We start from the raw sequence: 14,432 nt of genomic DNA on the forward strand, positions 1-14,432 counted from the left end.
TGCAGCAGGAGAACAATCACACACACACACACAATCACACACACACACACACACGTTTCACCTGTTTCCCTTCACTATGAATATAACTACTAAAAAAATTTAAATTAAATCTATGGTTCCCATTATATCTCTACGAGATAGGACTGATCTAAAGGATTTAGAAAAGAATATCGAAGAAAAGCCAAAGAATGACACAAAAATAAAAGAACAAGATTTAATGAAATAGTAAACATCAGAGAAGTTTGACAAAGCTCAAAGTTGGTTCTTTGTAAAGATTCACAAAACTGACAAACCTCTGGCAAGACAAGTCAAAGAAAAATAGGACAAATAAGTAATAATTAGAATGAAAGGGGGGACACTACATACCCTACAGACATCAAAAAGTTAATGTGGACAACTTAACTTATAAATAGCTTATGGTAATTTTTTTAAATGTCACTGAAATGAATCAAGCTCCTAGCAAAACATCGTAACTCACAAAACAGACAAAAGATGAACCAGAAAAAACTGAACATATATTTTTAAAAGTGAATCAATTATTTTAAAACGTTTTCTCACAGAAAACTCCAGGAATCAATGGCTTCAACAAGCTCTACCAACATTCAAAGGAATAACTGAAATCTCACACAAACATCTCCCAAGAATGGGGGGTCGGGAGGAAGTACACTCCCTAAAATTCAATTTATGAGATTAGTATAAAACTTGATATTAAAACCTAACAAGGGCATTTTTAGGAAAGAATTTTAAGCCAGTTTTGTGAATCTAGATGTGAACTGACAAAATATTAGTAGTAAACCAAACACAGCAATATCTTCAAAATATATCATGATCAAGTTGGATTTATAACAGGAATGTCATCAGGTTGATTTAATTTAGAAAATCAGTAATATAATTCACCATACATTAAGCTAAAAGGGAAAAAATATAACTACCATAATACATGAAGAAAAAGAAATTTCATAAAATTCAATATCCAATGTAAAAAAAACTTCTGAGCAAACTCCCTGTAGAAGTGAACTTCACCCTTACAAAGGGGTTCTACAAAACTCTACAGGGAAATGTCATATTTAATACTGAAATATTGAAATCTTTCCTTCTGAGACTGAAAATAAGACACAGACAACACTTAGTCAACACTGCACTGTGTACTATAGTGAGGCAAAGTTTTAAAAAGGTAAAAGTGCTGATGAAGAAACACACTGTCATCAATTATAGACAATACATAATTGAGGATGCAGAAACTCCAAGAGAATATACATTTATATTATTAGAATAAGAGTTCAGCAAGTTTTGCTAGACATAAAAACTAACATTAGAAATGGATCTTATAAACAATAAGCAGCTATGACAAAATGAAATATTAACAGAGCTACATTTACAAAAGAATCAAGAATTATCAGTTACCTAGGAATAAATCTAATTATTTATTACTTCTCAAGAAATAACTAACATCTTGACATTTTAACAAACCTAGATAGAGTATATACAACATGTCTGTGGACTGAAAGACAGTACTATAAAAATGTCAATTCTTCCAAATAAATCTGTAAATTCAATGTATCCCAATAAAATCCCAACAAGTTTTTTCTGGGAAATTTGAAAGCTGATTCTAAATCAAAATGCCAAGAGGTAAGAATATCAAGATAGAAAAACTTGTTCTATCATATATCAAGACTTTTAGCAAAGTAGTAGTAATTAGGGACAGTCCTGATACAAAGATAGACAAACCAATGGGGTATAAACTAGACACCCCAGAAAAGGACTCATGTATATATGTACATGGTTTTTTAATAAAAAGTGCTGGGATGGATAATTGAGTGTCTAAAGAAGCAGTTAGAAAATTAATCTCTAAGAGAGAGAATTTTTTTAAACCATCAACTAAGAATAATGTTTAAAAAAAATCTCAAAGGTTTCTAATTCAAAACATAATCACATATAAAGGAAAAGGTATCAGGATGGCATGAGACTACTCAACAGCAAGATGAAATCTGGAAATCTATAGAACAAGGTCTTCAAAATTCTGAGTGAAAACAATCTGCAACTGAAAATTATACCCCTTTTGAATTTCAATCAAGTATGGAGGGTAGAATAAAGACATTTCAGACATCTGTAGCATAAAGACACTGTATACCTCTAAAAACTTGCTGCCATGCTGCATCCAAGCACAAGAAACTACTGGAGACTGCACCCCACATGGGAGCCATGGGAAAAACAGACCCAACACAGGAGACGGAGACTGGGAGCACCCGGAATGATAATGAGTGATAGTGAAGGCTTGAAAAGCAACCTGCACCAATTATATCAACATTATCCATAATGCCAAAACCTAGAAACAATTTCTATTTTCAACAGGAAAATACCTGGCTAACCTTTGTGTAAAACAATACAACAAAATACAAAGTAACTCTGAAAAAGCTTCATGGGAAGCATGAAAATACACACACCACACAATAATCTTAATTATGAATGTTAACAGAATGCTCCTTAGGATCTTTTCTCCTACAAATTATCTATATTATGTATAGCATACTCCTGCCCATTCAATACTCCCAACCATATACACACCATAATCATGACTTTCAAAGAAGCACACAAACAGTAGTTTAATTCATTTTTAAATTTGGTCCTGCAGATTTAAAAGCCTAATGATGGAGGAGAAAAAGAATCTCTAGATTGAGAAGAATGTACTAGACTGAAACACCACTACACGTCTTCCTATCAAATGTCAGTAACAGCATGGTACTGAAGGAGCAAGTGGCAGTCTCTTTGTTTTCAATCCTATTTCTAACTCATAAATAAACAGTTTAATCTGCACCAAAGGATAAAAACTGAGAAACACAGCTGAAGTAGAAAATGAACAACCCCAAAAGCAGTACAAAATACAAAAGATCATAAAATTTTGTTACAAAGAGTATTCAGACAATGTACAAACTACATGATAATTGAAATTGCATAATAGTATCTAAGTAATAATAATGACAAAGACATCTCTAGGCCTTGAGCTCTCATTTATTAAACTGTACTTAGTAAATAAGACGATTCAGGAAAACTTTAAATTCCTTTTAAGAAGCTACACACTAAGAAAATATAACAGTTTCAAAAGATTCTAGGATAATGTAAATTGGCACTGTGAAATATGTGCTCAATTTTAATTTTAAACAATTTTACTAAGAAAACAGATTCTACTAGCATATACAAAGTCATAAATTTGAAAGTAAAACAAACAGTATGGCAAGCAAAACAGTTCAATAGTTTAAAATTAGGGAAACAAAAATAGAAAATAAAATTAGGGAAACACTTTCAAGTTGAAAAACATATTTTTGGAACAAAAATTATTTGTCTGTCAATCAAGAGAAATCCTAAGCTGACTAATGTCACTCTTCCCTGTACTATTTAAAAGCACACATGACGGCGCTCTTACCTGGAATAAGATCTGCATAGGTCAAGCTAATATATAAGATACTGATAAGTATTTTATCAGCAAGTGGATCAAGAGCACTTCCCAAAGCTGATTTCTGACTGGCCCAGTTTCGAGCAATAAATCCATCCAACTGAAAATAGAAGTTTTTTTTTTTTTAAATAAATGTCATAATGGGTACAGAGTAGGTATCTTGAAGATTAAAAGGTACCAGAATAACTATACTTTCATAAAATGTAGATAAAACCTCTCCTGTTTCTTACTCCCAAACCTCCTGTTTTACTGGTATACATTTAACTTTTAAATTACCAATTGGTTAGAAAATAATTTTACTTTCCTACAGTACTTTTCTTTTTCAAGGCCTTCAGCTATTTCTCAATGTTTCCACAATGCCCCTTTGAGGGATGAACCCAGACACAAATTTAGAGATGTAAAGAACCCAAATAAAACTCAAAGAAAGCATGACTGACAGAGCATAGACTAGGCACCCCCTACTCTCAAATCCTCAGCTATTTCACCACACCCAAAATAGCTGCTTTTACTTGCAAGGGCTACTCTTTATCGGCAAAATCTCCTAACTCCCACTCCTACCTACTTTTCTGTAACAGTATCCAATTCTCTAAGTTTTAGCTGTTATTATTTTAACTGTTATCATCAATATTTTTTGTCTAGTGCCACCGTTAATTCCAAGGCTGACTAGATTTGCATGACTTGTACCTGAATAAAATATTCAATCCTTTATATTTGGCCTACTTAAAATTTGATTTTCACTACTCTTGGAAACAAATTATATTTTACACAGAGGTCATACTTGGTTTCCTGGGAGCCAAGGGGCCTGCAGGCTGGTTTTGTTTGAACTGCCCAGAGGTTTTCAAAATATAAATTAGTTGCTAATATTTAAATATTCAAAGTCTTACCTCAAAAAATCCACATCTCCAAGCTCACTTGAGGAATGGGAAGATAATTGACTGAAACCAAGTACTGCCTATTTTCATTAAACAACATAGGTATTTTCTGATTTTCCAAATCCCTACCTGGCTTTTATTCATTTTATTTAACTTCAAGCTTCAACAAATGTTTGAATTTTCTAGTCCTATTTCCAAGGAAAAAGATCAAATTACTTTAGACACAATTTAACATGGTACATTTTAAAGGATAAGTCCTCCATATCTCAAGTATTCCAATAACTTAGAGACAGTTGTCATACAGGATAATGGTTAAGAACTTAGTCTTCACAGCAGAATGTAAGCACTCGCTCTACTACTCACTTAACTGTGTAACTCTGGGCATAACATTTGGCCTAAGCCGAAACTGAGGCTTAGGCCTTTCCTTTCCTTCCTTCCTGTAAAAGAGAGATAATGCTACCTACCTCAAAGGGTAGGATGTCTCAGTACATAACATGATTAAAATCTGTTTAGCACTCAGCACTCAGTAAATCCTCAAAAACGTCAGTTATCAACTATTACTACCTCAACTGAAAAAAATCTATTTTCTTAAGTATACTAGAGGTAACACTAACAGAAAATGCCTAGACCTGGGAGTTAGGGCCTCGGAAGATTCAGGTGCCAGTTCAGTTTCTGATCTCAATCTCCCATTTTTACACCGTCATCTTCTCACTCTCATTGCTCCTCTACCCACACTGGATTCCAAGGTCATCAATACCACTTTTTCTTTGTAAATCTCTGTAAACTCCCTATTCCGCTCTCTCTCAATACTACTTAAATACATCTATCATGTACTCTAAGCCAATACCCAAACAGCTGAACACCGAAAAACACCTAAATGAGCTGATCAGTCTCACTTTTACATGACCACAAATCCCCTGTGGGCACTCAATACTGCCTGGTAAACCTACACCTGCTTACTATGTTGACCTTCTCCTTTCAGCCTGCTCTTGCCACAAACTGACTCCCCATCCCTCCCAAAGCCTCTCTCTAACTCATGATCATGTCCATATTTCCTCGAAAAGTAAAAGCAGATTGTCAGCACTCCCTCATATTCCCACCTGAATCCCACCACCCACCAGTATCTAGGCACATTTATCTCTATTATCCTGACCCCTAACCCCAGGTCCTCTTACCTTCTGTGAGTTTCCTCCACCTCCCGAGCATCATCAATCTCTCTCTTCCTAGTCAGTCATTTAATTAATTAGTTAATTAACAACAAAAATTTCCCCAGTATGTATTTCTTTATAAACTACGCTTCCTTGACTTTATTCCCCTGTGAAGCAAAACTTCCTCAAAGTGACATCTATTGCCATCACTACCTCACATATGCTCACCAACTCACTGACTGCCCCTTCCTCTAGAGATGGTACCCATAAAGGTCACCAACCTATCCTCAACACAACTGAAGCACCTTCTTAATGTGCAGGACAACTTACTGCTCAATTTTCTTCCTTTCTAACCAGTGTTTCCTTTGCAGTGTCCTTTACCAGCTCCTTCTCCATTTCTCCACTTACTGCTCTTTTCTCTGACCCATTCTCTTCTTTTACCACAGCTTAGATGATTTCATCCAGACTTGACCATCTACATAATAACTCTTAAATCTGTCTCTAACCATGACTTCCTCCAACTTCAAACTATTGTATTCAAATACCCAATGGTTACCTCCATCTGAACAGGCATAACAACTCTTTTCCCACAAACTCTGTCCTACTCTGAGTATTAACCATCATAGAAAATGTAAACCTCCATGCATCTGCTTGTTGAAAAGAAAAAAGAAACTGCCTAGCACTCATATTTAATTCCTTTCTTTCATCCCACATATCCAATCCATTAACCTATCAATTATATCTTCAAAACATACTCTCAACCCACTACCCTAGATTATTGTATGCCCTCTAACCAGCTTCTCTGTTCTACTCTTGTATTCCTATGATTCCCTCCCCATACACAACAGAAATCAGGCTTTGTCATTCCCCTGCTTAAACCCTCCATGAGTCTAACCATCTGCCCAGTGGCTATTCTAGAGGCATCAAAACCTCCATGGAGTATAAGTGTAAAACCATGCCAGTTGTGTTCTATATTTAGAAAAGTGTAAATGAGGCCTCTTCCACTTAATGAACATTTCAATCTCATGTGGCAACTAAAGAAAACGTATAAACCAAAATAAATAAAAAGCAAATTCAGTAACCAAAAAAGATCTTGTCTATTACCAAAAAAAAAAAAAATTCCATTGTCAGTATAATGGTCTTTTGACAGACCTGGAGACCATTTTAATAAGTAGAGGCCTTCACACTTCAGAGATAAAAGTAGGGACAAATGAAGAGGTTGTGTGAATGGGGAGAAATTGTGACAAACAGGAGCTAAATTCTCGAAAAAGAGAGGAGGTAGCCACTTTGAGAGACTGTATTTGATGCACATTTGGAAATGTCATAAAACAATGCAAACACCCTCCTTTGTTTATCCTGCAAAACCTTCAGCTAATTCTATACTGCTCAACAATGGTACTGGGCAGGTGGAATTTTGTTTCTATGAATCTCAAAGGGAATAGCTGATGTTACAAAGGAAGATGTTATACAAACTGCATTAACAGAAAATAAGTTTCTCTTTATTCTCACTAAATACTGAGCATAACTTTTCAAACATACATCAGTTTAAAGAGGCACCAAATTACTATTGCTTGTCTGGGTGCTTACTTGGATCTCAGACCAGCCTTGTATAAGAATATATAATATATATACACAACATCTGTTTCTACATGCTTTTGTCCTGATTTAAAATTTTTCCTCTACCATTTCCCCACTTCCTTCAATTTTGTTTTTGCAGAACATGTAGTTTTATAAGCTATTTCAATTTTTTATGCAACAGGTGGGTGATAAATACAAATAACGTCATACATGACAATGACTGGCCAGTCCACAAAAGCCTATATAACACATAGTGCAGCTTTCTGTTATTAAAATTACTTTCCAAGTTCTAACTTGAAGTAACCTGAATTAATCTTTCCCTCCCTCTAAGCTGACACAGTGGTGTCAAAGTATTCTCTTCTCCTCTGTCCATCTACCGGGAGAGTGGAAGGAAGGAAGGATGCCTAATGCCCTCCTAGGGCAGGGTCTTCTGGAAGATAGTCAGAGGGGTATGGAGCAGGAATCAAGGACCAAATCTGTGGGGTGCCTATGGCCTCCTGCCAGCATAAACCTGAGCAGAGATCTGGCCTCTACAAGCTCTGGTCACAACAACTGGCCCACTACTTCCCTCTCCATCAATAAAACCAACTGTTGTTGCAGATCAGATATTTCTCTCTACTACATAAGCAGAAAAAAACAGTCTCAGCTTCTCTCCTTTATTTATATCCCTAAAGCAAGTACTTGGCCCTTTGAGAATTTCTAAGGTTTTTTTCTTTCATGAAGAAGTTCTCCAATGCCTCCCTACAACCTCTACTTCCTTCCTTAGATAATACAAAGAATAACAGAGTCCCACATAGATGCTAATAACAAGCCTTTATAAAAGTACTAGGTGAAATGCATCTTTGAGGATTTTCTTCCAAGGAAAAGCAAACTGAAGCTGCATTATTTCAGTGTAGTGGAGACTGGGATTTAGAAGGGGAGCAGAACAAGGGGAGAGCCTTTACAACTTACCAAGTCAGTTAGCCCAGCTAAAGCAAAAACTCCTAATGCAATATTAAAATCTTCTTCAATAATCAAATAGCCCAAAACTGGGGCCAAGCCAATCCTCGTCATTGACAACATATTTGGGATTGTCCATGGGTTTTCATACTGAAACATAAAGACAACAAAATTTAAATTAAATACTATAAATTCATACTTTAAATAACTATATACACTGGAAAATACACACCACCAACTTATAGGTATGTCATGAACCCAAACACAGACTAAAGTACTGACTATATATAGATTTTCTTACTAGAGAGAAGGTATAAAAATATCATATAAGTCAAGATTGTAATACACGACTTCACAATTAGAATTCAACACTAAAAACATACTGCTTTTAACAATGAAACTTCAACATTGCAAATCAACTATATTCAATAAGATTTTTTTTAAAAGACTTACTTTCCCTTTATACAAAATAAAAAATTTTTAGAAGTGAAACTTCAGGAAAATCTTATACTTCAAGTAGACAAAGAGTCTAGAAAATGTCAGAAAAAAGCCAAATTATCGACCATGGGCATTCTGGCTAAAAAACATTTATTGCAAATAACCTCTCCTCACTCTTCTATACATACCCATCAAAAGAATGCTAAATGCCATACACAGTGTTAGGAGATACGAATGAAGAGGGGTTAAAAACACCTAATTCCATAACGTCATCACTAAACTGGAGAGTTGCTGGAAGAAAACGGAACCAGGAATAGTGATTGAAATCCTTGGGAAATCTGTTCAAAATAGCCACAGCAATGTTAAGATCCCCAACCAGAAGCTGAGGGCTTTCACAGCTTCCCTATGCGAGCTTTATGATTCCTTGAAACTTCATTGGGAGGCAAGGTGTCTGAAGTTGGCAAAAACAAAAGGGCACCGCGGCAGCTGCTCTGAAGAACGTTCCTTCCTTGCCAAAACAAAATCTGTTTCACGAAAGGGTACTTCAACTTTAAAGAACTAAGACACATTGCACAGAACTGGGTACAGAAATAATACAGAGAAAATGTCATTTCCTAAAGGTTAGTTTCTCCACTGAGTCAAGACTGCCAGTTCTCTCTCATGGGACTATCTCCTCACAAGATAACCCTATTTAACTTCTTTCTCAATCAGTAACCAATTTGTCTGAATCTTAATCTTTTAGAAAATAACAGCATCCACTTCTAAAGACCTCTTTTAAAATACTTTGAACCATTCTGTAAGAAAAGGCAATTCTCTAAAGATACTAAGCTTGTGTTTATAAACAGAACCTGGCAAGAAATGTTCACCTCAGCCTGGAAGGATAATGGGATTTGGGGGTCAGGGAGCAGAATACTGTCACTAAAGCTACAGAAAAATTCAAATTTCCTGGGAAACAATCAGCACTACAAACCTCTATTGGAGGACTTTTTATTGAAGGTAAACAATATTAATCAAATGGACTCATTCTTGGAACATTCCAAACTCAAGTTCAAAGGTCCAAGTGTTCAGAGTCCAGGAAAAAAAAGATAAGTCTGTTGACGATACTGCAGTACAGATAAATCAAACACTGATCCAGTATAACAGCAACTCACTGAGGAGGGGGGGGGGTACAGTTCATGATTGAGAAAAGGGAAACACAAAGCCAAAGGTCAGAATACAGAGGGCCAAAATTCATAACAGAGATGCCCATGGGACAAAATTAAAGACACAGCTGCAAACAACCACATCATTTCATTTGGTGAATTAATAAACCAGACTGAATGTTCCTGGAACAATGAAAAGGATTATTTTTAGCTCCACACAAAATATTTCAGTTAAAATATCTCATTAATTTCTAATTATTAAATTTGCAAACGTTTCTAAACTAAAATTAAGAGAGCTAATCTCAGATTACCCAACCAGATAACCTGTGGCATACTCGACCAACTACTGCCGTTCTGGGAAGGACTTCAGCCAGGATATGGCAACCTCAAAGCATCCAGCATTCAAACCCCAACATGCTTTAGCTATTGATGGAGCTGAGACCCCTGCCAGGATGTGGCCAACCCAACCCATGCTGTACAACTGATGAAAGCAGCACAGGGGCCCATTGAAGACATAACAATTGAAGATGTAATAATTGCATGAGTCTTGCTACATGACATCAAAAGCTCTCCCACACTCATGCTCTGATGTCTTCTGTTTGGTCAGTATTTCAACAGGTGAGCAGACAAATATTTTTCCTCCTTTACCTCAGAAAGTCTTAATCTTTTTCTATAATAGAGGTTAAAAGATCTTTTAATTACGATCTAAATTAGTTATCCTTCATTCTATACAATGTTTAAAGTTACCAAAGGTCAAATGGTAGTTAACCAAACCTGCACAAGCAAACAAAGGCCTGTATGTATTTCTGAAGACGCTCACAGACTTGCCTTAAACAGTGGGGAGTCGCTTCATAAAATTTAAAATGGGCTTTTAAAAAGATAAGTGAAGGCTATTTTTACCAATGCAATATCCAGAGGAGCGTCCAGCTACAGGTGAGGATAGAGGGGGAGGAGAGGATTCTAACTTGACCACTGAGACGCAAAGAGGACCAGGCTGGTACCGCTGATATTCGTCCCGACCAAATGACCTACCCGTAACTTCTCTTCAGGGAACGGTTTAAAAGTTCTGAAATGGAAGCATCGGACCTGACCAGCCAGGGCACGTTATTCGTGTCCGGGAGCGAACCCGCCGGAGCCGTCGCCTCTCTGTCTCCTCCTTGGTACGTACCAGGTTGGAGGCGCTCGTCTGGCCCCACTGGCCACGTCGGGCCTCAACAGCAGAGTCCTCTCCGGTCGCGGGCCCGGGGGCTGCCTTCTCCGCGCCCGAGCAGTGGGCTCGCGGGCTAGCCCCAGGCAGCCGCAAGCCGAGCGCAGCCGGGCGCAGCCACCAGCGCTCAGCCAGGAAACCCAGGCAGCCGGGCGCGGGCCGCAGCAGAGCCCCGCGGGCGCGCCCCTTTCCCGGCCGCGCTCCCGGTGCCCACGCGGCGACGCGCAGGGCCCCCCAAGAGGCGCGCGCCATCCGCGAAGCCAGCATGACCCTGCTGGCGCTCGAGGGGGACGCAGTCGGCGAGAGCTCAGCAATCCAGGGCACTGGCGAACCACTTCCTCATCAACTCCCCGCAATATTGGAGAAGATCGACGGCCTCCATCCTGGTTCTCAAACCCCAACACGCTGTCTTATACAGGTAGCTTCAGATCGCCAAGGACGGAAGCCTTCGCGACGCTTTTGCGACACCGTCGCCGCTGGGCTTACCAGCGCCCCCGGCGGCGGCGGCGGCGGCACTCCCGCGCCGTTAGGCCCCGTGGGCTGAGAAGAAGGTTTTTCGTGCAGCTGCTGTCTGCCCGCCTACCGGCTTCGAGGTCGGTGGGGAGGCGAGGGGAGGAGCGCACAAACCCGACGACGGCGCGGCAGCTGTGGCCGGTATAAGGCCGAAGTCATCTCCGGTCCTGCCCCGAAACCAAAGGTGTGCGCAGCTCTGGAAGGAGGCGTTGGGGGGTGGGGCGCTTCGTGAGAGGTATAAATATTACTGAAATACCTAGTACGGAGGAAGTATTTAATACTAGCTCTCTGTTCTTTTCCCTCTTTTGAGCTGTCCATATGCCAAAGATACGGGTATTAGAAACTGTCAATAATAGCAATTATTAATCGTTTCCTGCAAAAAAGTATTGTAGCCAAGCTAGAGTGCATCATCCTGTTTAATTCAACAACTTTAAGATGGCATTAATTACTAGTTAATATAGAAATTATACATTATACTGATTATTGGTATATTATTACACTATTGGTATTTATTAATATTGCAGTGTTACAGGACTGTCTTCTTGTTGAGTTCTATGTCAAAGTGAATTTGAATGGTGGTTGTGGCCTCTGAACCATTCCCTTCCGCTCTGTGATGACAGACACATATTGAAGTTCACCTTAAACTTAGTTCAGAGTGGCTTAGGAATTTGAGGGGCTTCACTCATAGCTCAGTCGGTAAAGAATCTGCCTGCAGTGCAGGAGACCTGGGTTCGATCCCTGGGTGGGGAAGATCCCCTGAAGAAGGAAATGGCAACCCACTCCAGTATCCTTGCCTGGAAAATCCCATGGGCAGAGGAGCCTGGTGGGCTGGATTCTGTCCACCGGGTCGCAAAGAGTTGGGCACGACTGAGCGACTAACACTTCTAGGAATTTGAACATCATTGTAGATCTGAGTGTTTATCAAAAGAAATCTTAAGCTTCTTACGCAGGTATTGAAATACTGATATTGAGAGAAAAAAATGAAAATGTACCTACTAGAAATGTAAAAAGGATCATTAAAAAACAATAGACTTTCTAGATAATCCTGTCAAGGGTGAGTGGGCAGTATTTCAGTCTCCTATCCTTTCCACTGGGTGAATTGCCTTTACTTTTTACATCTTGTCCTTGTTTAGGAGACTTTCTAGTTGTCTGGAGATTTTTTTCTTCTCTGTGCTCCATGAAGTTCAGTCCCACTGTTTCTGCCTCTAGTAGTTGCCATGAGAACATGATCTTTTTGTGTGTGTGTCTGTGTGTTGAGTCTTGATTATGGCACGTGGGATCTTCTGTGGTTTTGTGGGATCTTCCATTGCCACCCAGCAACTCTAGTTGTGTCCTGTGACAGACTCCAGAAGGTGCGGAGTTAGTTGCTCTGTGGCATGTGGGATTGTGGTTCCCCTACCAAGGTTCTAACCCATCCATACCCCCTGCATTGCAAGGTGGATTCTTAACCAGACCATCAGGGAAGTCCCAAATGTGATTTTACTTGCTTTTTTCTCTTTATATATTTTTTTCTCTTTCTTGCTCTGATAGGTTTTATTTCTACTCCTTTTGGTGTTTATCTCATCTCACTTTTCTGAATTCTAGTTTAATGTTTAATTATTCAACCTCTTGGAGAAGGAAATCGCAACCCACTCCAGTACTCTTGCCTGGAAAATCCCATGGATAGAGGAGCATGGTAGGCTACAGTCCATAGGGTCGAAAAACTTCACTATTCAACCTCTATACAGTGAAGTGAATTCACTCAGTTGTGTCCAACTCTTTGCGACCCCATGGACTGTAGCCTACCAGGCTCCTCTCTCCACGGGATTCTCCAGGCAAGCGTACTGGAGTGGGTTGCCATTTCCTTTTCCAGGGGATCTTCCCAACCCAGGGATCAAACCCGGATCTCCCACATTCCAGGCAGACACTTTAACCTCTGAGCCACCAGGTAACCTCTATACTATAGTATCAGTCTATCTGATCTTATCTAATCCTTTTCTTATCTAATCTTGTTTGTTGTTGTTTAGTCCGAGTTGTGTCCAACTCTTTGCAACCCCACTAGGCTCCTCTATCTATGGGATTTCCCAGGCAAGAATACTGGAGTGGGTTGCCATTTCCTTTTCCATATCTAATCTTAAAGTGAAAGTGTTAGTTGCTCAGTCATGTCCCACTCTTTGCTACCCCATGAACTGTAGCTGACCTGGCTCCTCTGTCCATGGAGTTCTCCAGGCAAGAATACTGGAGTGGGTTGCATTTCCTCTTCCAGGAGATCTTCCCAAACCAGGGATTGAACCTAGGTCTCTTGCATCTCCTGCATTGCAGGCAGATTCTTTACTGTCTGAGCCACTAGAGAAGCCCCATCTAACCTTAGACATCTTTCTGATCTTCATTATTTCTCTAATCTTTTCTTATTTTTCTAAATTCTAGTTTAATTTTAATTATTTATTCCACTTCAGTACAATACTATCAATTTATGGCTATCTGGTTTTATCCCAGGCCATCAAGAATGATACCATCAAGAATAACACCTGAGCTCTTCATTTAGTTGCCTTATTGTTTGGAAATATATCCTTTTGCTTAATAGGCAAAAATAGTCACAAAAATGAAACCGTGAAATAATTCATGGTTTTCTTTAAAATCCAATTTCTTGTGTTTTGCATTTTCTTTTTTATTGTATTCTGTTAAAATATAATTTCTTTATATGTATTCTTGTATAGTTCCATGAATGGAATCACTTTATACTGAATTGTAAGTTTTTAAAATAGAACTTTTGTCTATTGTCTGTGTAGTGATTTCATTTATTGTTTAGTCACTAAGTTGTAAGCAACCAGAAACCCTATAATTTCATTGTTCTTCTGTTTTTCACTACAGTATAAAATTAGAGAAAAAGTTAACAAATGAAAAAAACTCCAAATAAAACTAACACATTAAATATAGTGGATTAGGAAATGGGGAAGTGTCAGTCAAAGGATACAGTTCAGTTCAGTTCAGTTGCTCGGCCGTATCCGACTCTTTTCAACTACGTGGACTGCAGCACTCCAGGCTTCTCTGTCCATCACCAACTCCTGGAGGTTGCTCAAACTCATGTCCATCAGGTTGGTGATGTCATCCAACCATCTCATCCTCTGTCATCCCCTTCTCCTGCCTTCTATCTTTCCCAGTACT

General features: G+C 38.8%; 1 protein-coding gene across 2 annotated transcripts in view; it reads right to left on the reverse strand.

Annotated features, from left to right (window-relative positions):
* Positions 1–11,219, reverse strand: part of CRLS1 (cardiolipin synthase 1) — a 22,671-nt gene extending 11,452 nt beyond the window's left edge. Inside the window, exons 1-3 of one of the 2 annotated variants that reach the window (XM_040247899.1) lie at positions 10,601–10,948; positions 8,001–8,138; positions 3,422–3,551 (exon numbers count right to left, since the gene is read on the reverse strand). In XM_040247899.1, coding sequence (XP_040103833.1) covers positions 3,422–3,551; positions 8,001–8,111 — 241 coding nt within the window. In that variant the 5' untranslated portion in view covers positions 8,112–8,138; positions 10,601–10,948. Of the gene's footprint in view, positions 1–3,421; positions 3,552–8,000; positions 8,139–10,600 lie in introns of both variants that reach the window. The other variant, XM_040247898.1, reaches the window with a different exon arrangement.
* Positions 11,220–14,432: the final 3,213 nt, after the last annotated feature.

This window comes from Oryx dammah, unplaced genomic scaffold (genome assembly GCF_014754425.2).
Source record: "Oryx dammah isolate SB20612 unplaced genomic scaffold, SCBI_Odam_1.1 HiC_scaffold_10, whole genome shotgun sequence".
In the NCBI taxonomy this organism is placed as follows: Eukaryota; Metazoa; Chordata; class Mammalia; order Artiodactyla; family Bovidae; genus Oryx; species Oryx dammah.